This window comes from Heteronotia binoei, chromosome 1 (assembly GCF_032191835.1).
Source record: "Heteronotia binoei isolate CCM8104 ecotype False Entrance Well chromosome 1, APGP_CSIRO_Hbin_v1, whole genome shotgun sequence".
Lineage (NCBI taxonomy): Eukaryota > Metazoa > Chordata > Lepidosauria > Squamata > Gekkonidae > Heteronotia > Heteronotia binoei.
In genome coordinates this window covers 12,997,684-13,021,184 of record NC_083223.1, presented here as the reverse complement: position 1 = coordinate 13,021,184, position 23,501 = coordinate 12,997,684, and the positions used below count along the sequence as shown (strand labels likewise).

At 49.1% G+C, this 23,501-nt stretch overlaps 1 protein-coding gene across 1 annotated transcript in view; it reads right to left on the bottom strand.

Annotated features, from left to right (window-relative positions):
* The window catches only part of ESF1 (ESF1 nucleolar pre-rRNA processing protein homolog), a 72,396-nt gene that overhangs the window by 47,675 nt on the left and 1,220 nt on the right, over positions 1–23,501 (bottom strand). The window contains exons 2-8 of the mRNA XM_060230831.1: positions 22,836–23,499; positions 20,128–20,534; positions 18,311–18,424; positions 15,254–15,354; positions 11,662–11,814; positions 6,259–6,373; positions 3,428–3,563 (exon numbers count right to left, since the gene is read on the bottom strand). Coding sequence (XP_060086814.1) covers positions 3,428–3,563; positions 6,259–6,373; positions 11,662–11,814; positions 15,254–15,354; positions 18,311–18,424; positions 20,128–20,534; positions 22,836–23,451 — 1,642 coding nt within the window. The 5' untranslated portion in view covers positions 23,452–23,499. The remainder of the gene's footprint in view (positions 1–3,427; positions 3,564–6,258; positions 6,374–11,661; positions 11,815–15,253; positions 15,355–18,310; positions 18,425–20,127; positions 20,535–22,835; positions 23,500–23,501) is intronic.

The following is a 23,501-nucleotide window of genomic DNA, read 5'->3' as shown; positions in this document are numbered from 1 at the left end:
AAATTCCAGAACGTTCCAGATTGAAAACACAACAGCCTGTGTCTGGCCCGGTGACACAGCTGAAAACAGGAGTTTTAACTGCTGCTGACTGGGCATTTTTGTGTCGCCCGCGGGAACGCAGTGAAAATAATACAGGAGAAATTACAAGACTTCTCAAATTTACAAGAGCGCTAAGTTATCAAGCTTCGTTCGAATGGAACTGGAAACGGGCAGTGTTGCCGGGAGGAGGGTGGGTGCTGCTATGTTCCGGGTCAGCATGGAATTTCTTAAGTCACCATAATTTATTTCATTTTATTTTGTTTGTTTTGTAGACTCCCTCGCCCAATAGGGCTCAGGGCATTTCACAGCATTCAATAAATGCACTCTTATCGCTCCAACAAACACAGTATTAGAGAGCTGGAGGAACATTTAAAACAATAATCGAAACTGTTCCGGATGGCATTATATTTATTTATGTGACTTGGCTGATCGACCCAGTGGCCAGCCAATTCCTCTGGAGGGCCAGCCACAGGGCATGGAGGCCGAGGCCTTCCCCTGATGTTGCCTCCTGGCTCTGGGATACAGAGGATTAGTGTCTCTGAACGTGGGTAGTAGCCATTAATAGGTTTATCTTCCACGAATCTATCTATAAGAACATCAGAAGAGCCCTGCGGGATCAGACCACTGAGGGTCTCTCTAGCCCACCATCCTATCTCACATGGCGGCCAGCCAGTTCCTCTGGAGGGCCAACAACAGGGCAGAGAGGCCGAGGCCTTCTCCTGAGAAGAACATCAGAAGAGCCCTGCTGGATCAGACCAGTGAAGGTCCATTCAGTCCAGCATCCTGTCTCACATAGTGGCCAACCAGTTCCTCTGGAGGGCCAACAACAAGGCAAAGAGGCCAAGGCCTTCATAAGGACATAAGAAGAACATGTTGGATCAGGCCAATGGCCCATCCAGTCCAACACTCTGTGTCACACAGTGGCCAAAAAAACCAAGTGACATTAGGAGGTCCACCAGTGGGGCTAGAAGCCCTCCCACTGTGCCCCCCCAAGCACCAGAGCTCTGCTGGATCAAACCAGCGTGGGTCCATCTAGTCCAGCATCCCATCTCACACGGTGGCCAACCACTTCCTCTGGAGGGTCATCGAGAAGGCATAGAGACCAAGGCCTTCATAAGAACATCAGAAGAACCCTGCTAGATCAGCCCAATAGTCCATCTAGTCCAGCCTCCTATCTCACACATCAACCATCCAGTTCCTCTGGACGGCCAACAACAGGGCACAGAGGCTGAGGCCTTCCCCTGATGTTGCCTCCTGCCTCTGGATGTGGAGGTTCCCACTCAATCAACATAGCTAGTAGCTACTGACAGACCTATCCTTTATGACTCTATCTAGTCCCCTTTTTCAGCTGTTTATGCCCGTGGCCATCACTACACCCTCTGGCAGCGAATTCCACATTGTAACCACTCTCTGTGTGAAGAGGTATTCTCTTTTGTCCATCCTGAGCCTACTGCCCAACAGCTTCAATGGATGCTTTTGGACATAAATTGCTTCATGTGCTGGTCAGCCGATGGAGAAAACAGAGGTTTTGCTCTGTAGCTCCTGTGCGATTGAGCCAGCCTGGCAAAGCAAGCTGTGATGCAGAAGGAAGCGACAGAGAGAGAAGGAAGCAGATGACAGTGAATTCTTCGTGGGCCTGACAGGAGCCCTGTGAGGGCCTGATCTGGCCCATGGGCCGCATGTTTGACACCCCTGGTTTAGAGGGAACACTGGTGGGTTCTGCAAAATACTACCTGTTTTCTCTACATTTAAGGTAATTTTCTTCTGTTGCTCTAACCGTTACAAGCAGGTTCTGAGCATTTTCGACAAAAGACCGAGTTTTGATGCTTAATTAAAAAAAAAAAATGTTAATCCCAGTTGCAACAGTTTAAAACTCATGGCTTTCTAGTATAACAGAGTCCAGTTGCACCTTCAAGACCAACAAAGTTTTATTCAGAATGCAAGCTTTCGTGTGTGCGTGCACACTTCAGATGAGGGGTCAGGCGCAGGGAGAAGAACAACATATAGCTGGTAGGCAGTGGTTTAGAATGCAGAATGGTACACATTTAAAATCCAATGACAGAATAGTAAAATTAACAGACTGAACAAACTATGAAGAAGATATTGGATTTATATCCCGCCCTCCACTCCAAAGAGTCTCAGAGCGGCTCACAATCTCCTTTACCTTCCTCCCCCACAACAGACACTCTGTGAGGTAGATGAAGATATTGGATTTATATCCCGCCCTCCACTCCGAAGAGTCTCAGAGCGGCTCACAATCTCCTTTACCTTCCTCCCCCCCAACAGACACCCTGTGAGGTAGATGAAGATATTGGATTTATATCCCGCCCTCCACTCCGAAGAGTCTCAGAGTGGCTCACAATCTCCTTTCCCTTCCTCTCCCACAACAGACACCCTGTGAGGTAGATGAAGATATTGGATTTATATCCCGCCCTCCACTCCGAAGAGTCTAAGAGCAGCTCACAATCTCCTTTCCCTTCCTCCCCCACAACAGACACCCTGTGAGGTGGGTGGGGCTGGAGAGGGCTCTCACAGCAGCTGCCCTTTCAAGGACAACCTCTGCTAGAGCTATGGCTGACCCAAGGCCATGCCAGCAGGTGCAAGTGGAGGAGTGGGGAATCAAACCCGGTTCTCCCAGATAAGAGTCCGCACACTTAACCACTACACCAAACTGACTCACACTTAACCACTACACCAAACTGGCAATGCTGTCATTGGATTTTAAATGTGTACCATTCTGCATTCTAAACCACTGCTTACCAGCTATATGTTGTTCTTCTCCCTGCACCTGACCCCTCATCTGAAGTGTGCACGCACACACGAAAGCTTGCATTCTGAATAAAACTTTGTTGGTCTTGAAAGAGCACCTTGGCTCCTACTTTGTTCCACTGCTTCAGACCAACACGGCTGCCCGCTTGGTTTTCTATTATGTTAGAACTTGAGATCGTATATTCAAATAACGCCCGAAAGCCAAATGCAAAATTACCCCAGCAGTGATTTGCAGAAAACGGAGGTAGGTGAGGGAGACAAGACAGTAATCGTAGCATCCCTGACTGCTTTGAATGTTAGCATGTTCGCAAAGGTTGTTTTCTTCAGACTGACGGCGAGAGGACACGCATTCTTTTAGGATTACGTGGGAAGCAGGAAGCCTTGGTCCCTTAACCAAGGCCTCTGTTTTATAGGTTTTAAATCTGTCCGTGTGATTTGCCAAACTGGACTGCAATTGCACTGAGCAAGAGATTGGGGGATTTTAAAAACCCTAAAAGTTTCATTACTGAAAGAGAGAGTATTACTTAATTCTCTCTTTCGGGAGAGGAAGACAAAGAAACAAATTTGTGGACTAGCTTTTCGCTCCTGAATGACACAGAACATGGACAATTAGATGTACCTTGTTCCCCCTCCTCTTCCTCACTTGATGAAGCCAAGTATGCCTGGAAGTCCATGTCCAGCAGTTCGTCTTTCTTGAAAGTTCTGCTTAGGGATGTAACTCTTTCGTGATCCGTCTCATCCCATGTGATGTCTACCTGAAGGAAAAGCAAAAAAGAACTCTGTGAGGTCTCACACACTCAATACGCACTTCTGAAATCACATACAACAGGTGTGGCCAACGGTAGCTCTCCAGATGTTTTTTTGCCTACAACTCCCATCAGCCCCAGCCATTGGTCATGCTGGCTGGGGCTGATGGGAGTTGTGGGCAAAAAAACATCTGGAGAGCTACCATTGGCCACCTGTGACATACAATGAAGAACATAAGAGAAGCCATGTTTGATCAGGACAATGGCCCATCTAATCTAATCTAATCTAATCTAATCTAATCTAATCTAATCTAATCCAATGCTGTCTCGCACAGTGGTCAAAACCCAGGGACTATCAGGAGGTCTACCAGTGGGCCCAGAACTCCAGAAGCCCTCCCACCCTTGTCCCACAAGCACCAAGAAGACAGAGCATCACTGTCCCAGACATAAGAACATAAGAGAAGCCATGTTGGATCAGGCCAATAGCCCATCCAGTCCAACACCCTGTGTGACACACCGGCCAAAACCCAGGTGCCATCAGGAGGTCCAAAAGCGGGGCCAGAACTCCAGAAGACCTCTCACTGTGCCCTCCCCAAGCACCAAGAAGACAGAGCATCCCTGCCCCAGACAGAAGCCATGCTAGATCAAGCCAATGGTCCATCCAGTCCAACATTCTGTGTCACAGTGTTCCATCTACACCTTGTGGCTAACACCCAGTGATGGACCTCTGCTATATATTTGTGCTCTTTGAAATCTCTCTCTCTCACACACACACACACACACACACCTCAGAGTTCTAATTCTGAGCCATAAAGATTCAAACGTAACAATGAGAATTAGGGTGCTGCAAAAGATGCTGCCAGCTGAACAATCTAAAAGGCCCGAGGCTGCTCTTGCAGGGTGGGAAGAGGTCACAGGAGTTGGCAAAGGAAGTAATTAAGGGGTTGAAACACTTTCCCTATGAAGAAAGGTTAAAGCACTTGGGGCTCTTTAGCTTGGAGAAACGTCAACTGGGGGGTAACAGAGGTTTACGGGATTATGCGTGGGATGGAGAAAGAAGAGAAGGAAGTCCTTTTCTCCCTTTCTCACAATATGAGAACTCGTGGACACTCCATGAAATTGCTGAGGAGTCTGGTTAGAACGGATAAAAGGAAGTCCTTCTTCACCCAAAGGGTGATTAACACATGCAATTCACTGCCACTGGAGGTGGTGGCAGCTATAAGCATAGCCAGCTTCAAGAGGGGATTGGATAAGCATATGGAGCAGAGGTTCATCAGTGGCTATTAGCCACAGTTCATCATTGGAACTCTCTGTGGCAGGGATGCTGTATCTTTCTGGTGCTTGGGGGGGCATAGTGGGAGGGCTTCTAGTGTCCTGGCCCCACTGATGGACCTCCTGATGGCACCTGGGTTTTGGCCACTGTGTGACACAGAGTGTTGGACTGGATGGGTCATTGGCCTGATCCAACATGGCTTCTCTTCTGTTCTTATGTCTGGGGCAGTGATGCTCTGTATTCTTGGCACTTGAGAGGGGGAGGCAACAGTGGGAGGGTTTCTGGTGTCCTGGCCTCACTGATGGACCTCCTGATGGCACCTGGGTTTTGGCCACTGTGTGACACAGAGTGTTGGACTGGATGGGTCACTGGCCTGATCCAACATGGCTTGACTTATGTTCTTACCACAGTGTTGGACTGGATGGGCCATTGTCTTGATCCAACATGGCTTCTCTCATGTTATTATGTTTTTACATTCTTAGGTGTTCAGGGCTGTTTTCTTCCCTTGTTCTGTCGAGGACACTGCTGCAGCCGTTTCCTCGGCTGGGTTCCCCACAACAACCCTGTGAGGTAGGTTAGGCTGAGACTGGGCGACTGACCCAGTTTCTGTGATGGAGTGCACCTTCGAACCTGGGTCTCCCACATCCTCATCCAACCCTCCCACGCTGGCTAGATAAATACCAAATGTGTCTAGGACACTCGTTTCTGTTTATTCGTCAGCTGTCTGACATCACGAGAGCAACTGAAGAGCATCTTCTCTTATGGGTTTCTATTTGATTTTTCATATTTCCAAGATTTAAAGGTCGAAATTGCGTGACAAACGACTTGCGCCAAAAGGGACAAGAGATTTCAAGAGCACACGCCACCTTCGCTGACAGGGGTACTTAATTCTTTGGGAGGGAAATAAACTCTACCCGTAAACGGCAAGCGAGCCTTTAAGAAGCCAATTCCGGAATGTGTTCCACATCAAACTGCTATTCCTTCCTTCCTTTCTTTTTTTTTTTTAAACAAGGGGATTAAATTATTTTGTTTTCAGGCACAGAAACATCTTCATCGTGAGTCCAGGAGGCGCGGCTGAACATCTAAATGCCTCTGGAGTTCTGTACTTCAGCACGCATTTCAAAAAAGGAAACAGGGCGACAAAACAAAATCCCTTTGTTACATTTTCAGTCCTTCCCACAGCCAATCAGGGCTGTCAACTGTACCGTGGCACTGGTGCGATGACCAGATGGGCCCAGGGGAATTGCGGGCACAAGGCCCTTCCCCCCCCCCCCAAGACGGGGGACTATAAACAATTCACTCCTGGCCTTTGACAACTCCAACGCCCCTTCCGTCTCGAGCGCAATCACTGCTGTATTTACATAATCGACAAATTAAGAACACGCAGTGCCGGAGCTGTCCCGAAGGGCTGGAAAAACACTGTTAAGGCACCTTTGATGTTGCTACGGCGGCAGACGTGAAGAACTTGGGTTTGTACGGCGCTCCGTCCGTTTCGGAGGCCGCGTCCTTTGGCTCCCCGTCAAACGTCACGTCATCTGGTATAAATCTTGAAAGGCAAAAGAAAATGAAGTGTTATTCGAATGGCGTGGCGTGAGCCTTCCAAGGAAGAAAATGACCATCGGCCTGGTTTCTTTCCAATTAAGGTTGTACCTATGAGCTGCCAGATAAACGGAGACTCGTTGTTCAGGCTAAGTAAGGCAGGGACCGGTGACCCTCTCGCTGACCACTGGGGATGTCGGGCCGGCTCCAGAAAACCTCCGCTGTAAATTGTTACGTTCAGGGCTTTTTTTGATAGCAGGAACTCCTTTGCATATTAGGCCACACCCCTGTGTTGCAGCCAATACTCCAAGAGCTTACAGGGCTCTTAGTACAGTGCCTACTGGATGCTCCAGGAGGATTGGCTACATCAGGGGTATGTGGCCTAATATGCAAAGGAGCTCCTGCTAAAATTCCACCCCTGTAGCCAATCCTCCAAGAGCTTACAGGGCTCTTCGAACAGGGCCTATGGGAAGCTCCAGGAGGATTGGCTACATCAGGGGTGTGTGGCCTAATAGGCAAAGGAGCTCCTGCTAAAATTCCACCCCTGTAGCCAATCCTCCAAGAGCTTACAGGGCTCTTCGTACAGGGCCTATGGGAAGCTCCAGGAGGATTGGCTACATCAGGGGTGGGTGGCCTAATAGGCAAAGGAGCTCCTGCTAGAATTCCACCCCTGTAGCCAATCCTCCAAGAGCTTAAAGGGCTCTTCGTACAGGGCCTATGGGAAGCTCCAGGAGGATTGGCTACATCAGGGGTGTGTGGCCTAATATGCAAAGGAGCTCCTGCTAAAATTCCACCCCTGTAGCCAATCCTCCAAGAGCTTACAGGGCTCTTCGTACAGGGCCTATGGGAAGCTCCAGGAGGAATGGCTACATCAGGGGTGTGTGGCGTAATAGGCAAAGGAGCTCCTGCTAGAATTCCACCCCTGTAGCCAATCCTCCAAGAGCTTACAGGGCTCTTCGTACAGGGCCTATGGGAAGCTCCAGGAGGAATGGCTACATCAGGGGTGTGTGGCGTAATAGGCAAAGGAGCTCCTGCTAGAATTCCACCCCTGTAGCCAATCCTCCAAGAGCTTACAGGGCTCTTCATACAGGGTCTACTGGAAGCTCCAGGAGGACTGGCTACATCAGGGGTGTGTGGCCTAATATGCAAAGGAGCTCCTGCTACAAAAAAAAAAGCCCTGGTTATGTTCTTTTTATTGGTGCTGAACCGAAGAATACAGAGAGCAACCTTCACAAACTGGAACATGTGATAAGGCCCTGGAGAACAAAGGCCAGAGCTCGGCCTTTTCTTCGTAGGGATGAAGCTGAAACATCAGTTCCTGGCATCTCCTGGAGGGCAGCAGGCGGAGTGAGGAGAGGGGGCTACCATCTTCAATCAGCTGATGATGCTCCAGATCTAACTTAGGATCAACTGACTACATGGATTCTAGGCCTGCAACGGATGGAGCAGAGGTCCATGAGTGGCTATTAGCCACAGGGTATAGATGGAACACTCTGTCTGGGGGGCAGTGGTGCTCTGTGTTCTGAGTGTTTGAGGGGCATAGTGGGAGGGCTTCTAGAGTGCTGGCCCTGCTGGTAGACCTCCTGATGGCACCTGGGGTTTTTTTGGCCACTGTGGGACACAGAGTGTTGGACTAGAGGGGCCACTAGTTTGATCCGACGTGGCTTCTCTTTTCTGTTGTAATTCTGGTGAGGGGACTCTAGAACGATAAGAAGAGCCCTGCTGGAACCGACCAGTAATCCATCCAGTCCAGCATCCCGCCTCACACAGCAGACAACCATTTCCTCTGGAGGGCCAACAATAGGGCAGAAAGGTCGAGTCCCTCGTAAGAACATTAGAAGGACATCTGCTGGATGAGACCAGTGAGGGTCCATCTGGTCCAGCATCCTCTCTCATACAGGGGCCAACCAGCTGCTCTGACGATCCAAGAACAGGGCACTGAGGCTGAGGTCTTTCTCTGATGTTACCACCTGGTATACTGGTATTCAGCAGGGCTTTTTTTGTAGCAGGAACTCCTTTGCATATTAGGCCACATACCCCCTGATGTAGCCAATCCTCCTGGAGCTTACAGTAGGACCTGTACGAAGAGCCCTGTAAGCTCCTGGAGGACTGGCTACATCAGGGGGTGTGGCCTAATATGCAAAGGCGTTCCTGCTACAAAAAAAAAGCCCTGGTATTCAGCGGTTTGTAAGAACATCAGAAGAGCTTTGGTGGATCAGACCAGTGAGGGTCCATCTAGTCCAGCATCCTGCCTCACCCAGTGGCCAATCAGTTCCTCTGGAGGGCCATCAACAGGGCATAGAGACCGAGGCCTTCCCCTGAGAGGAACATCAGAAGAACCCTGCTGGATTAGACCAGTGAGGGTCCATCTAGTCCAGCATCCTGCCTCACCCAGTGGCCAATCAGTTCCTCTGGAGGGCCATCAACAGGGCATAGAGACCGAGGCCTTCCCCTGAGAGGAACATCAGAAGAACCCTGCTGGATTAGACCAGTGAGGGTCCATCTAGTCCAGCATCCTGCCTCACCCAGTGGCCAATCAGTTCCTCTGGAGGGCCAGCAACAGAGCATAGAGGCTGAGGCCTTCATAAGAACTTCAGGTAAGTCCTATTGGATCATACCGGTGGTCCATCTGGTCCAGCCTCCTGTCTCACACAGTGGCCAACCAGTTCCTCTGGAGGGCCAACAACAGGGCATAGAGGCCAAGGCCTTCCCCTGAGAAGAACCCTGCTGGGTCAGACCAGTGAGGGTCCACCTAGTCCAGCCTCCTATCTCACACAGTGGCCAACGATTTCCTCTGGAGGGCCAACAATAGGGCACAGAGACCGAGGCCTTCCCCTGAAAGGAACATCAGAAGAGCCCTGCTGTGTCAGACCAGTGAGGGTCCATCTAGTCCAGCCTCCTGTCTCACCCAGTGGCCAACCAGTTCCTCTGGAGGGCCAAACAGATAAGATATAGAAACTGCTGGAATCCAGTAATGGTATCCAGAGATTTGCTGCCCCAGAATGTGGAGGTTCCCTTTACTCACCGCAGCTAGTAGCCCTGAGGCCCCTCTCCTCTGTTGTCTGTCTAAACTCTCGTTTTTAAAGCTATCTATCCTCGTGGCCACGGCTGTGTCTCCTGTATGCAGACTTTGCTGTCGGATCTGACTTCGGGCCTTCCTATATTTGACTGCTGCTGATTACATTAACTTGTAATGAAATATCACTGACTTTTAATGATGCTTTTAAAACAAAAGGATACTGAAAATGCCCTGGGGTTCTCGCTCTCGTGTCACGGGATGGCAGCTTTGTGCAAAATATTAACCGTGGAAGTTATGGCAGAAATCTGTGGCCAGAGTCCTCTAAAACGAACGTATACAATTCACCCGTCATACCGCTCTTTCCGTCCTACCTCCTCCAACCAAACAGCCAATGAATTTCAGACACATGCACAAGAAGGTCAACATTTCCATCTCTGTGCTGTTTTTTTGAAGTTATACCCTTTTTTCTGAAGGGGGGGGATGAAATTCTGTTGTACAAGCTTCCAGCCCTATATGGCCGAGGACCTGCCTAGCTACGGGACTGCCTTTCCCCGTATGTTCCGACAAGAGCGCTGCGTTCAGGAGCTCAAAATCTGCTGTCCATCCCTGGACCAAGGGAGGCCAGACGAAGCTCTACACGGGCCAGAGTCTTCTCAGCGGCAGCACCGATGCTGTGGAAAGCTCTCCCAGAGGCCGTAAGAGCCCTGAGGGATCTCTTCCAATTCCGCAGGGCCTGTAAAATTGAACTTTTCCGACAGGCCTATAATAACTAAGTCGGAGAAGGCTGCCACTCTGTGCTGCTGAGCGATACCATCAGAAGGATCACTAACCAATAAACAGAAGACTTAGGACATCGATATAATCTGATCCACCCATGTTGAAATTCTTGAATAGCACCAAATATTTAAGAACATAAGAGAAGCCATGTTGGATCAGGCCAATGGCCCATCCAGTTCAACACTCTGTGTCACATAAGAACATAAGAGAAGCCATGTTGAATCAGGCCAGTGGCCCATCCAGTCCAACACTCTGTGCCACATAAGAACATAAGAGAAGCCATGTTGGATCAGGCCAATGGCCCATCCAGTCCAACACTCTGTATCACATAAGAACATAAGAGAAGCCATGTTGGATCAGGCCAATGGCCCATCCAGTCCAACACTCTGTGTCACATAAGAACATAAGAGAAGCCATGTTGGATCAGGCCAATGGCCCATCCAGTTCAACACTCTGTGCCACATAAGAACATAAGAGAAACTATGTTGGATCAGGCCAATGGCCTATCCAGTCCAACACTCTGTGTCACATAAGAACATAAGAGAAGCCATGTTGGATCAGGCCAATGGCCCATCCAGTCCAACACTCTGTATCACATAAGAACATAAGAGAAGCCATGTTGGATCAGGCCAATGGCCCATCCAGTCCAACACTCTGTATCACATAAGAACATAAGAGAAGCCATGTTGGATCAGGCCAATGGCCCATCCAGTTCAACACTCTGTGCCACATAAGAACATAAGAGAAACTATGTTGGATCAGGCCAATGGCCCATCCAGTCCAACACTCTGTGTCACATAAGAACATAAGAGAAGCCATGTTAGATCAGGCCAGTGGCCCATCCAGTCCAACACTCTGTATCACATAAGAACATAAGAGAAGCCCTGTTGGATCACGCCAATGGCCCATCCAGTTCAATGCTCTGTGTCACACAGTGGCCAATATATGTGTGCGCGCACACACACACATACTGTGGCTAATAGCCACTGATGGACCTCTGCTCCATATTTTTATCCAATCCCCTCTTGAAGCTGGCTATGCTTGTTAGCTGCCACCACCTCCTGTGGCAGTGAATTCCACATGTTAATCACTCTTTGGGTGAAGAAGTACTTCCGTTTGTCCGTTTTACCCTGACTGCTCAGCAATTTCATTAAATGCCCACGAGTTCTCGTATTGTGAGAAAGGGAGAAAAGTACTTCTTTAGTTTAAATTGTTCTTTGTTCAAGTTTTATCGCTTTTAAAAATTGCAATGGCAACTGTTGTTTTAACATGGCTGTTACCCGCCTTGAGTCTGCTTGCAGAGTGGACAGGATATAAATCTAAGGTAAATGAAATAAATAAGAGTACTTATAATTCAGATATGAGTTCTCTGAAGATGCTTGAAGATCCCTGTTGTGCCGGAAACTTTAAACCCTAGCATCGGCTCCAGAAGACGGTTAAATCGAATCGTTTTTAACTAAGTTTCTCCAAATATTACAGGGACAATTGGTTTGCTATACCTCAGGTCCACAAACGAACAGCTGCTTTCGAATTCCAGCCCGTCGCATTCTTCGTAGATTTTATTGGCCGTTTCCGCAGAGTCGCATTCCACGACAGCGTAGAAATATTTCAGTCGCTTGAACTGATAGTCTCTCAGGTTCTCCTTATAAATGCTGCAAGAACGGAGAGAGTTAAGGCAACGTGACAGGAATTAAGGTGATGGAAAGGAATGCTCCAGAAATTTAACTCCTTTATTATAGCCAATATGGCGTAGAGGCTAGGGTGTCAGCCTGGAATCTGGGAGACTCGGGTTCAAATCCCTATCCTGCCACGGAAGCTCATTGGGCGACCTCAGGTCAATCATACATTCTCAACCTAACCTACCTAAAGAAAGATAAAGATGGGCTATAGAAGAAGAAGAACGTAGATTTATACTCCACCCTTCTCTCTGGATCAGAGTCTCAGAGTGGGCTACAATCTCCTGTATTTTCTTTCCCCACAAAACACCCTCTTAGGTGAGTGGGGCTGAGAGAGCTCTCCCGGAAGCTGCCCTTTCAAGGACAACCCTGCAAGAGCTATGGCTGACCCAAGGTCATTCCAGCAGCTGAAAGTGGAAGAGTGGGGCTTATTTCTCAAATTACTCAAAATGTATTCTTTTTAGGAGACTCTTTGTTATCAACAACTAACGATATGCAATACTTTTGGGATCCAGTTATTGTTTATCTTAAATCCAGCAATGTTCTACCAAATCAATCAGATTATAATATATGGCTGTTTACATAAATGCGTTTATTCTATTTCTTATCAGTATTTTAAACACTGATATAAGACTAAGGATCATTAGCTTTTCATTAACTATTCAGGAAACCTAAAATATAAATTTGAAAAAGATTTTATTTACTTTGGATTTAAATGCCGCCCACTCCGCAAGTGGACTCCGGGCGGCCAACAGCGATGGTAAAAAACAATCTGAATTACAGTTTTAAAATTATAAAAACATGTACAAATAATTTTAAAAGTAGGTATTTGGTGCTATGGGGGGAAATTTTTTTTTTTGAGTGATCAATATACTAATATGTAACTTCCTTTGTAACTTTGTTTGCATGTCGATTTATGGATGCATATGTTGATATCACACACTAATTGTTTGGAATGTTTGGAATGAAACCCTGTGTTTGTTTTGTTTGTTATAGAATCCTAGAGTTGGAAGGGACCTCTAAGGTCATTTAGTCCAACCCCCTGCACAATGCAGGAAACTCACAAAGACCTCCCCCTAAATTCACAGGATCTTCATTGCTGTCAGATGGCCATCTAGCCTCTGTTTAAAAACCTCCAAGGAAGGAGAGCCCACCACCTCCTGAGGAAGCCTGTTCCACTGAGGAACCACTCTAACGGTCAGGAAATTCTTCCTAATGTTGAGCCAGAAACTCTTTTGATTTCATTTCAACCCATTGGTTCTGGTCCTACCTTCTGGGGCCACAGAAAACAATTCCATGCCATCCTCTATATGACAACCCTTCAAGTACTTGAAGATGGTGATCCTATCACCTCTCAGCCTCCTCCTCTCCAGGCTAAACATGCCAGCTCCTTCAACCTTTCCTCATAGGACTTGGTCTCCAGACCCCTCACCATCGTTGCCCTCCTCTGGACCCGTTCCAGCTTGTCTATATCTTTCTTAAAATGTGGTGCCCAAAAGTGAACACAAGACTCCAGGTGAGTAAAACGATACCATCGCTTCACGTGATCTGGACACTAGACTTCTGTTGATACAGCCCAAAATTGCATTCGCCTGACATGTTATGTAAGCTAAGTTTTAAAAAAATTCAATCAAATTTAAATGGGAAAAACAAAGAAACTGCTCTTCATGGCATGCAAGGTGCCGCAGCAGAAAAGGAACCAGGGAGGCCCTGTTCCACACACAGAACTCTGCTCCCAAATGTTAGGATCCAGCTGCTGGAATCTTGTTTGGGCGTCCCTCCTGGTGAGTGCTCACTTGCACGATGGTGCAAATCTAGTGACCAACCGCCCTCTGCAGGTGGACGTGCCCTCCGTTTTATTGACCAGCCAAGAAAGCAGCACTTCAACGAGAAGCAACGATAACTTCTTCCACGTTCTCCCTCGAAGCGCAGCTTTGCGGGCAAACGACAGCCTGTCCGCAGAGGTTGCTACTCTGAGAATTCCTTGCTCTCTGGGCAAGCGCCACTCGATCCCCCCAAATCGCCTGCCGTGGGGAAGACGTTAAGCGAGCCACCAGCAGAAGTGCTTCAACCAGTAAACGTTTTCCCCTCTGTGGATTTTCGAGGTCGAACAGACCGAGCAATTTTGGCACTGGGAAAGCACCGCTGGACAGCCAAACCTGGAGGAAAGCGCCATCTAGTGGCAATAAGCCCACAGCAAAATAACAGCAGATGGATTCGGGCAGGGCAGCCGTCCTGGTCTGAGTTTCGAGCACAGTGGCATCTTTAGGACAGACAAAGTTTTATTTTAAGGCATGGACTTCTGTGCACAAGAGGTGTGCAGGCACAAGAAAGCGAAGAAGACAAGAAGAAGAAGACTGCAGTTTTATACCCCGCCCTTCTCTCTGAATCAGAGTCTCAGAGCGGCTCACAATCTCCTTTACCTTCTTCCCCCACAACAGACACCCTGTGAGGTGGGTGCTGAGAGGGATCTCCCAGCAGCTGCCATTTCAAGGACAACTCCTATGAGAGCTACGGCTGACCCAAGGCCATTCCAGCAGTTGCAAGTGGAGGAGCGGGGAATCAGACTCATTTGACACCTTGAATAAAACTTTGTCGGTCTTAAAGGTGCTACTGGACTCAAAACCAGTAACGGGGGTTTCACATGGCAGGCTACCTTGCAGTCTCCCCACCCAACCCCCTGGGTATCTGAGGCTTCTGCCCCCCTTCTCTGGGCATCTGAGGCTTCTGCCGTTTCTTTAAAAGTTGGCATTAGAATATCATTACCATTATATCGATACACCGTAGTAATGATAGGTGCAGCAGTTGCTCTGAATTCCCAGCTCTTTTAAAATAAATTCTCTGGACCCTTTCTTTGTGGAGATAGAAGGGAAAAGGCATATCTTCACATGGGAAAGGGCTAGAGACTCGCTTGTTTCTTGGAAGCTAGGAATTCAGATGCTACACTTATCATGACAATGAGATATCACTCTAACAATATTCTTAAGGCAAAAAGGTAAAGGCAGTCCCCTGCGCAAGCACTAGTCGTTTCTGACTCTGGGGTGACCTTGCTTTCACAAAGTTTTCATGGCAGACTTTTTATGGGGTGCTTTGCAATTGCCTTCCCCAGTCATCTATGCTTTCCCTCCAGCAAGCTGGGTCCTCATTTTGCCGAACTTGGAAGGGTGGAAGGCTGAGTCAACCTGAGCTGGCTACCTTAAAACCCAGCGTCCACCGGGGATCGAACTCAGGTTATGAACAGACCGCAGTACTGCAGCTTACTACTCTGTTCCTTGCCTTAAACCTCATAGATCAACGTTCTACGCTTGTGCATACTTTCTCAGAAGTGAATTGCATGGAGTCCAATAGAGCTTACTCCCATGCAGGTGCAAGATTGGAGGCTTAGAGGGATGGAAACTCAAATTGTATCAAATACCTGTCTTTCTCCGTGATGTCTGCGGGAAGGCTTAACAGTTCTGTGGGCCCGTTCACCTCCTCTTCTTTCATCCTCTCTTTCCCAAACTCGGAAGGATAAATCTAGAAGCCGCAGAAAGAGGTTCAGACTGGCTGCGTCATCAAAGAGGCCCGGAAGCCGCGCAAGGCTTCGATCGTCTCTCGCACACAGAGCCGCCAAACCACGATGATACAGCACCTGCTACCCACGTAGCAATGTGAACACAATCACAGAAAAATCCAACGTTGCGAACCCAAAACTGTAAAAACTAGCAGGGACTGGTTCATCTTTTCTTCTTTTGACGAGAGTCTTTAGGGCAGACTTAATTCGTTGCGTGGCTTCCTCACCACTGTGTGAGACAGGATGCTGGGCTAGAAATTAGGCTTGACCTAAGGACAGCAATTGCCCATAAGACTATACTTGACTGCTAATAGAGAATCCATGCTTCCCCATAAGGATTAATGGAGACCAGGACCAATTTCACACTAGACTTTTAATCCTGGTTTAACTCTGTCCCCAAGCTGACATTCTACACTAACGTCATAGAATCATACAGTCATAAAGTTGGTTTCTCTGATTCTGTGATTCTAGTATGGGATGTTAGTTTGGGGACAAAGTTAAACCAGGATTAAAGCTCTAGTGCGAAACTGGTACAGCTTTGCCCATAGGGAACGATGGAAATTAGGCTTGACCTAAGGGCAGTGATTACCCAAGGAAGGGAGGGAGGTGCTTGAAAGCGGAGGGCAGTGAACAAGAATGCTCTCTTAAGAGCAGGAATGTCACAATGCCATTTTTCTGCTGATCCTCTGCATCCAAAGCTCTCTTGCGCCTCTATGGAGATGATAAACCACACTCTCTAGGGTGGTGGGAGCCAAACTGTGTTTGGGTTGTTTTTCTGAGGATAAAACAAAGGTGCGAAGAGCCTTGGAGGAAGGGGGTGGTGGAAAGTGCTCTCAGGTCCCCGCTGCCTTACTGGCAATCCCTTGGCTTTCCCCAGGCAAGAGATGAGCAGAGGTGGTTGGCCGTTGCCTGCCTCTGCGTGGCAACCCTGGACGTCCCTGCTGGTCTCCCATTCAAATACTGACCAGGGCAGACCCTGCTTAGCTTCTGCGATCTCACAAGATCAGGCTAACCTGGGCCATCCAGGTCAAGGTGGCCCCCAAGTTATGAACTTAAAAAAAAAAAGCAGAGCCACTAAGCTAATGACACTCCCTGGCAACACAAGCACTCTAGGACATCACAGGCCCTGCTGACATCACAAAGGAGATGAGGCAAGCAAGGAGGTCAGAAGGGAAAAGGACCCCCCTGCGCCCTCCCACTAGCGACAGCCAATGAGACTCCCTGGCAACACAAGCTCTCTATGACATCAGAGGCCCTGTTGACATCACAAAGGAGAAGAGGCAGGCAAGGAGGTCAGAAGGGAAGAGGACCCCCCCGCCCCCTCCCACTAGCGACAGCCAATGAGGCTCCCTGGCAACACAAGCTCTCTATGACATCACAGGCCCTGTTGACATCACAAAAGAGGTGACGAAGGCAAGGAGGTCAGAAGGGAAAAGGACCCCCCCCGCCCCCTCCCACTAGAGACAGCCAATGACGCTCCCTGGCAACACAAGCTCTCTATGACATCACAGGCCCTGTTGACATCACAAAGGAGAAGAGGCAGGCAAGGAGGTCAGAAGGGAAGAGGACCCCCCCCGCCCCCTCCCACTAGCGACAGCCAATGAGGCTCCCTGGCAACACAAGCTCTCTATGACATCACAGGCCCTGTTGACATCACAAAAGAGGTGACGAAGGCAAGGAGGTCAGAAGGGAAAAGGACCCCCCCGCCCCCTCCCACTAGAGACAGCCAATGACGCTCCCTGGCAACACAAGCTCTCTATGACATCACAGGCCCTGTTGACATCACAAAGGAGAAGAGGCAGGCAAGGAGGTCAGAAGGGAAGAGGACCCCCCCCGCCCCCTCCCACTAGCGACAGCCAATGAGGCTCCCTGGCAACACAAGCTCTCTATGACATCACAGGCCCTGTTGACATCACAAAAGAGGTGACGAAGGCAAGGAGGTCAGAAGGGAAAAGGACCCCCCCGCCCCCTCCCACTAGAGACAGCCAATGACGCTCCCTGGCAACACAAGCTCTCTATGACATCACAGGCCCTGTTGACATCACAAAGGAGAAGAGGCAGGCAAGGAGGTCAGAAGGGAAGAGGACCCCCCCCGCCCCCTCCCACTAGCGACAGCCAATGAGGCTCCCTGGCAACACAAGCTCTCTATGACATCACAGGCCCTGTTGACATCACAAAAGAGGTGACGAAGGCAAGGAGGTCAGAAGGGAAGAGGACCCCCCCCGCCCCCTCCCACTAGAGACAGCCAATGACGCTCCCTGGCAACACAAGCTCTCACGAAGGAGATGAGGCAGGCAAGGAGGTCAGAGGGAAAAAGGACCCCCCTGCCCCCTCCCACTAGCGACAGCCAATGACACTCCCTGGCAACACAAGCTCTCTATGACATCACAGGCCCAGTCCTCAGCACAAGTGACCAGGCAGGCCTTAAGGCCAGCCAGGCTAAGGAAAGCAGGATAATGGCAAGTCAGTCCTTATTCTGTTTTAACTTACACTGGCCCTGTAGGGTTTTCAAAGCAAGAGACGTTCAGAGGTGGTTCAGAGGTGGTTTGTCATTGCTCTGCACAGCAACCCTGGACGTCCTCAGCGGTCTCCCACCCAAGTACTAACTGGGGCCAACCCTACTCAGCATCTGAAATCTGAGGAGACCAGGCTACGATGGGCGCTCCACGCAAAGGCAAGAGACGTTCAGAGATGGTCTGCCACTGCCTGTGACCCTGGCCTTCCTTGGAGATCTCCCACCCAAGCGCTAACGAAGGCCAACCCTGCTTACCTTCAGGGTCTGAGGAGACCAGGCTAGCCTGGGCCACTGCAGTCAAAGCTTGCCGGAAGGACAAGATGGAAACAAAGAAAGGAAAGTCCACTTCTGTGGCCTCAGCTCTCGGCCACTGGCATAGGGCTGCTCGGCGCTTAAGCGCTTACCTTGACAGAAAAAATAACGCCCCCTTTGGGTGTGAAGGAGCTGAATAAAGCCAAGAGGTCCTTGGCCTTCAGTCGGTCCCAGTCCATGTTGCAAACGGCCAGCCGGCGGGTGACCTGCGGGGGAGGAAAGGGACAGGGCTTCAGTAGGCCAGCTTAGCCAGAACGGGGCAGAGCCTGAGCGTCAGAGAAACGTATCATCCCACTGTAAGTAAAAGGGAGGGGAGGTTCAGGCGGAAAATTAAGACAAGATTCATGGAGGATGAGTCTATCAAGGGCTACCAGCCACGGCGATTGAGAGGCATTCAGAGGCAGTGAGCCAGGAGGCAACATCCGGGAAAGGCCTCAGCCTCCATGCCCTGTTTGAGTCCCCACTCCTCCACTTGCAGCTGCTGGAATGGCCTTGGGTCAGCCATAGCTCTGGCAGAGGTTGTCCTTGAAAGGAGAGCTGCTGTGAGAGCCCTCTCCAGCCCCACCCACCTCACAGGGTGTCTTTGACAAGCTGCAGGGGAGAGGCAGAGAGAGGCAAACTTGGCAACGACGCCAGCAGCAGTCGAACCAGGCAGGTTGGGCAAAGAGCGGCTCTGTTGCTAGCTGCATGTGCAGGCTGGGAGGGTGCAAGCAGGGGGAAAACCGAGAAGAAAAGCCAGCCCGGGGCCCCTAAAGGCATGGGGCCCATAGGCCAGTGCCTACTTTGCCTAATTGTTAATCCAGCCCTGCTCGGTCTCTCTGCCCTGTTTGTGCCATACAAGAGGAACTGGTTGGCCATTGTGTGGGACAGGATGCTGGACTAGATGGACCCTCACTGGTATGATCCAGCAGGCTTTATTCTTAACATCAGGGGAAGGCCTCAGTCTCTCTGCCCTGTTGTGGGCCATCCAGAGGAACTGATTGGCCACTGTGTGAGACAGGAGGCTGCACTAGATGGACCCTCCCTGGTCAGATCCAGGAGGGCTCTTCTGATGTTCTTATCGGGGAAGTCCTTGGCCTCTCTGCCCTGTTGTTGGCTTTCCAGAGGAACTGGGTGGCCCCTGTGTGAGACAGGAGGCTGGACTAGATGCACCCTCACTGGTCTGACCCAGCAGGGGTCTTCTGATGTTCTTATAAAGGCCTCAGCCTCTATGCCCTGTTGTTGTCCCTCCAGAGGAACTGATTGGCCACTATGTGAGACAGGATGCTGGATTAGATGGACCACTGTTCTGATTCAGCAGGGCTCTTCTTATGTCGGCCTCAGCCTCTCTGCCCAGTTGTTGGCCTTCCAGAGGAACTGGGTGGCCCCTGTGTGAGACAGGAGGCTGGACTAGATGGACCCTTACTGGTCTGATCCAACAAGGCTCTTCTGCGGAGGTCATGTCATCAGACTGGGGTGAGAGATGTTAAAGTTGAAATTTCTTTTACCTGCGCGTTGTTCACTGGATGGATAACCTATCTATCTTGTAAATCCGTGGTAAGTCTCACTAATTCAGCAAGACTTACTTCTGTACACACACAAATAGAACTGGAGATGCAAGGGCAAAGAGCGTTTGCAAGAGCTACAGAAATAACAAATAGGTGAGCGTCAACCTAACACACACTCCAACGCATCTGATGAAGTGAGCCTGGACATATGAAAACTTCCACTGTTAGTCTTGAAGGTGCCAATGGGTTCCTGTTTTATATCTTGTCTCAGGGCTTTTTTTTGTAGCAGGAACTGCTTTGCCTGTTAGGTCACACCCCCTTGATGTAGCCAATTCTCTACATTGGCTACATCAGAGGTGTATGGCCTAACACGCAAAGGAGCTCCTGCTACAAAAAAAGCTCTGTCTTGTCTGGAGCCTTACCTCATCCGTACGAGGGGCGTCTTTAGCCAGTTCTCCCCAGTCGTGCACAAACTCCGGCTCCTTTGGCATTATCTCAGCCAAATCCTCTTCCTCCTCGTCTTCAGAACTCGTTTCGACGTTGCCTTTCCCCCTCGCCAAATCTGGCCCGCTGTCGTCTTCGTCGTCGTCCACATCGCTTTCGTCTCCTGTCTCTCCTCCATCTTTGGAGCTGCTCTCCTCTGCCGTTTCTCCTTCCTCTCCCGAACTGCTTCCCTCTTCCAGATCTCCGCTGTCTTCTGACTCGCTCTCCTCCTCGGTTTGTTCACTGACGGCTAATTCTTCAGGCTCTGAGCTCTCCTCCTTTTTACATATTTTACTTTCTGCGTACTTTTTGTTGATGCGAGCGGCAGGGAAATCGCCTTCCTTTGCTATACAAAGAAGAAAGTCATTAGGTGACATAGATCCAGGTGGGCAGTCATGTTGGTCTGAAGCGAAAGAACAGTCCAGTGGCACCTTTAAGCCCAATAAAGTTTTATTCAGGGTGGCCAAACTTGCTTAATGGTAAGAGCCACATAGAATAAGAACATAACATAAGAGAAGCCATGTTGGGCCAGGCCAATGGCCCATCCAGTCCAACACTCTGTGTCACATAAGAACATAAGAGAAGCCATGTTGGATCAGGCCAGTGGCCCATCCAGTCCAACACTCTGTGTCACATAAGAACATAAGAGAAGCCATGTTGGATCAGGCCAATGGCCTATCCAGTCCAACACTCTGTGTCACAGAAGAACATAAGAGAAGTCATGTTGGATCAAGCCAATGGCCCATCCAGTCCAACTCTCTGTGTCACATAAGAACATAAGATAAGCCATGTTGGATCAGGCCAATGGCTCATCCAGTCCCACTCTCTGTGTCACAGAAGAACATAAGAGAAGTCATGTTGGATCAGGCCAATGGCCCATCCAGTCCAACACTCTGTGTCACATAAGAACATAAGAGAAGCCATGTTGGATCAGGCCAATGGCCCATCCAGTCCAACACTCTGTGTCACATAAGAACATAAGAGAAGCCGTGTTGGATCAGGCCAATGGCCCATCCAGTCCAACACTCTGTGTCACATAAGAGAAGTCATGTTGGATCAGGCCAGTGGCCCATCCAGTCCAACACTCTGTGTCACATAAGAACATAAGAGAAGCCATGTTGGATCAGGCCAATGGCCCATCCAGTCCAACACTCTGTGTCACATAAGAGAAGTCATGTTGGATCAGGCCAGTGGCCCATCCAGTCCAACACTCTGTGCCACATAAGAGAAGCCATGTTGGATCAGGCCAATGGCCCATCCAGTCCAACACTCTGTGTCACACAGTGGCCAAAAAAACCCAGGTGCCATCAGGAGGTCCATCAGTGGGGCCAGGTCACCAGAAGCCCTCCCACTTTGCCCCCACCAAGCACCAAGAATACAGAGCATCACTTGCCCCAGACAGAGAGTTCCAATAAAACACCAAATTTCTGGCTAACATATTTTTATTAAAAAGTCTGAGTCCAGTGGCACCTTTAAGACGCTGTTTTTATCTAATTGTCTTAATTGTTTCACTATTGGATTTTAACTGCTCTACTATATTGTACCCAGCTTGCTGTGGGGAAAGTGTAGATGACTGGGGAAGGCAATGGCAAACCACCCCGTAAAAAGTCTGCTGTGAAAACGTTGTGAAAGCAACGTCACCCCAGAGTCGGAAATGACTGGTGCTTGCACAGGGGACTATCTTTACCTTTACAAGAGCCCCGTGGCACAGAATGATAAAGCTGCAGTACTGCAGTCCTAAGCTCTGCTCACAACCTGAGTTCGATCCTGGTGGAAGCTGGGTTTCAGGCTCCAGGTTGACTCAGTCTTCCATCCTACCGAGGTCGGTAAAATGAGTATCCAGCTTGCTGGGGGGAAAGTATAGATGACTGGGGAAGGCAATGGCAAACCACCCCATAAAAGTCTGCTGTGAAAACGTTGTGAAAGCAACGTCACCCCAGAGTCGAAAACGACTGGTGCTTGCACAGGGGACTACCTTAATCTTTTTACTATGTTGTAATCCACCCTGAGCCCGCTATGGGAAAGGGCGGACTATAAATCATCTAATAATAATAATAATACTGGGTATAAGTTTTTGTGTGCAGGCACACTTCATCAGAATGGAACTTTGTTGGTATTAACAGTGCCACTGGACTCAAACTTTGTTTTATTGCTTCAGACCAACACGGCTACACATCTGAATATATTTTCTTTTAGTAAATAATGTATTATTCTTTTACTTGTTGCTCAAGACCATCTGATCACAGGAGCTCTGAAAAAGAAAGTAAGTTTTGTAAGAAGCAACCTGACGGCACTTCACACACACGGCACAGGGTTTCAGAGTGCGTCGTGTCGGCCAGCAACGCCCATGTTCAGTTTTGTGTTGAACTCTAAAACTCATTGGTTGATCTTGGGCTACTCATTCTCTTAGCCTCATCTACCTCGCGTGGTTGTTGTAAGCAGACAATGGAGGCCGCCTCAAAATGGGATTCCCAAAATGGGATTCCACATGTAGGAACATCAGAAAAGCACAGAAGAGGTAGTTTGTTGTTGCTGAAGCCTTAAACTTCCTTGTAAGTAAATTCCACTGAAATAAGTAAATCTTACTTCCAAGGAAAAACAGGAAGGGCTCGGGTCACAGAGAGTTCTTTAATTGTACTCCACCAACCTGATTCAGTTCTCTCAGGGTCTAAACGTCTTCCTCTGTTGCGGCCGTCTGTTGCTTTGGCAGAGTCCTCTAGAATCTTCGGTGGCGTTCTCACAGGGAAACCTGTGTTCTCCACAGAAGTTTCCCTCTGCTTTTTAGGAGCAAGATCCCCCTTTTCTTGTGGCAGTTCAGGGGCATTTGTTCCTTTCAGATTCTTTTGGGGCTTGAGGGATTTCTTTTTGCTGCCTTTCCTTTCAGAAGAATCTAATTTTGAAACTGACAAGGCATTGATCACTTTCTTTTCTGCCTCAGAGTTCTTCTCATCAGACTTTCCAAAGTCACCTCCTCCTTTCGGTTTTCCCTTTCCCCCCTTCGCTTTCTCCTCTTCCTCGGAAAGATCAGCATCGGAGTCTGACAAGGCGTAGAAACGCTTCATATCTTCTGTGGAGCTGCGATGGATCGGCCGCCCCCGCTTATCCACGGTGTATTTCAGCTTGAATTTCTTGTCATGAAACATGGCCTGAAACCTTTTGTCAATTTTGACCTTGCGCTCTTTTTCTGGCATTTCCCAAAATCGAGGGTCTTTGTTGATGCGGGCGAACCGCTGGTCCTTCACGAGCTCTTTCTTCAGTGACATCTTGATGCCTTTTCTTTTTTTAAAAAAAAATATAAATCCAAGATTGAACT